Genomic DNA, 1779 nt, shown 5'->3' with positions numbered 1-1779 from the left:
ATCATCTGTCAGATATACTCAATTCAGTAACATTTAGGGGTCATCCTTTGTGTATAGAAAAATGGTAAGAAAACAACAATGATAGAAAAAGTGATGAAAGAGTTGATTCTATTGTAGTTTCTGATTGAAAAAAATTGAAATTTGTAAATACAAAGCTTTTCTTTAAAATGCCATACTCTCATATTAAATAAAGTAACAGTAAAGTCATATGACAACACATCATATTACCTCTGGCCCATGACAGCTAAAACTACTAGGAAAGTGCTGCTTTTAACAAACCAGCCAGCTTCCCAGACTGCCCCAAGACAGTGTTTGGAATTACAAGGACACACTCTCTGACATTAAAATCAATATATTTTGGGATGAAACAATTGTGCAAGGTGACAAGTACCCTTTCTAATGGGGAACAGTTGGGCTGTGAGGTGGGAGGGAGGGGCGCCTCACTAGCTCTAAAACCCCTCCACCCTCAGTTCAGCCACCTCTTTTCCGTACCAGTCGTGAAGTTTGGAGAAGCAAAACTCAGTGGAGGCACAGGCGGAGGCCTGACCACATCGCCCCCTCCGTTCCCATTTCCGTTCCCCTCCCACGGCACACCAGAGGGGGGGCCCTCAGCGCACCCATAGATCAGAGCAGAGGGCTTACTCTCTTTAGAGGCACCTGAAAGGAGTTGCCCCTCCTCCTGAAGGCTGCGGGCATGAGTCTCCCCCTGTGCGACAGTTGCACCTGTAACCTGTGTAGAGGGCACCAGGGGAGCACTGGATAATGCTCCTGATTTGGAGCGTGCCACCCCCACAACCTTTTGGAGGACTTGGGCCTGCCCTGCAGCCCTCCAGACCCCTCCTGGGTCTCCTCCAGCTGCCTCTCCAGCTCCCGCACCACCAGGCGCATGTAGTCGAAGCTGGCTCGCGACACAGCCTTCACCCACGATTCCATGGCTGCCTGGTTCTCCGCCGCTATCTTGTAGACACACGCCTTGGAGCAGTCAAACTTGATGGTGAAGGCGAACTTTTCAGCTGACTTGCAGAGCTCCACGGTGCAGCCCTCCAACACGATGACGTCGATGGGTTCCCGGCTCTCATGCTCCTCAAAGTAGCTCAGTTGGTAGAGCATGGCGCTTGCAACCCAGGGTTGTGGGTTCATTTCCCACGGGGGGCCAGCATGAAAATGTATGCACTCACTAACTGTAAATCGCTCTGGATAATAGCGTCTACTAAATGACTAAAATGTAAATGTAAAATGTTGCCCTTTAGGATGAACCAGCGTCTGTGGTAGGCTGTGTTCCACTCCCCCTTCTTGAATAGGAAGCCCGTCTTGTCTGGCGGCGAGCCGCAGGTGGCATAGTGAGCCACTCTATGTTCGTTCAGCTTCATTACTCCCCCTCCACAGGGGAGTCCTTAATTATGTTTTTTACAATACAGCATCTGGTTACTAGTCAAACTCATCAATAAGATGATGTATTAATTATTTAGGTAAACATTTCAATACAGGTTAGAAGCGTCTAGGATTAGACTACTGTAAACAAACGTCCTATCTGCCCATTTGTAGGTTACAAGTACTGTAGTGCAAAGTCTTTAATTATTTGAAACAGAAAATAGTATACTGCAAATGTTACACTGTCATTTCAGAAACACATTTGAATTTCACACCACATAATTTATTTAGCCTATTACACACAATACGCACTGGAGGTATAGCTACACACTCTCTACTCACACATTAATATTTCAGATATAACGTTATCTTAACTTTCCCTGGCTTAGCTGGCTTAGTTTAGATTAG

At 46.5% G+C, this 1779-nt stretch overlaps 1 protein-coding gene across 1 annotated transcript; it reads right to left on the bottom strand.

The window, feature by feature from the left end:
- Nucleotides 1-624: 624 nt before the first annotated feature.
- On the bottom strand, nucleotides 625-1370 carry LOC121587177 (sesquipedalian-1-like). Its single transcript, XM_041904111.1, has 2 exons — nucleotides 1239-1370; nucleotides 625-1101 (listed from the first exon to the last, which is right to left on the bottom strand). The coding sequence occupies exons 1-2, from the start codon at nucleotides 1368-1370 to the stop codon at nucleotides 625-627; spliced, it is 609 nt and encodes a 202-aa protein (XP_041760045.1).
- Nucleotides 1371-1779: the final 409 nt, after the last annotated feature.

The sequence above is a fragment of the Coregonus clupeaformis genome, chromosome 18, assembly GCF_020615455.1.
Source record: "Coregonus clupeaformis isolate EN_2021a chromosome 18, ASM2061545v1, whole genome shotgun sequence".
Classification (NCBI taxonomy): Eukaryota; Metazoa; Chordata; class Actinopteri; order Salmoniformes; family Salmonidae; genus Coregonus; species Coregonus clupeaformis.
Note: the sequence above shows the minus strand (reverse complement) of the source record. Positions and strands in the feature narration are given on the sequence as shown.

Bases quoted from the DNA above. Each gene is read 5' to 3' on its own strand.
- LOC121587177 (XM_041904111.1), bottom strand. From the start codon at position 1,370: ATGAAGCTGAACGAACATAGAGTGGCTCACTATGCCACCTGCGGCTCG. The intron at 1,102-1,238 runs ATTTTACATTTA...GCCATGCTCTAC, and splicing joins GGTTCATCCTAAAGGGCAAC to CAACTGAGCTACTTTGAGGA.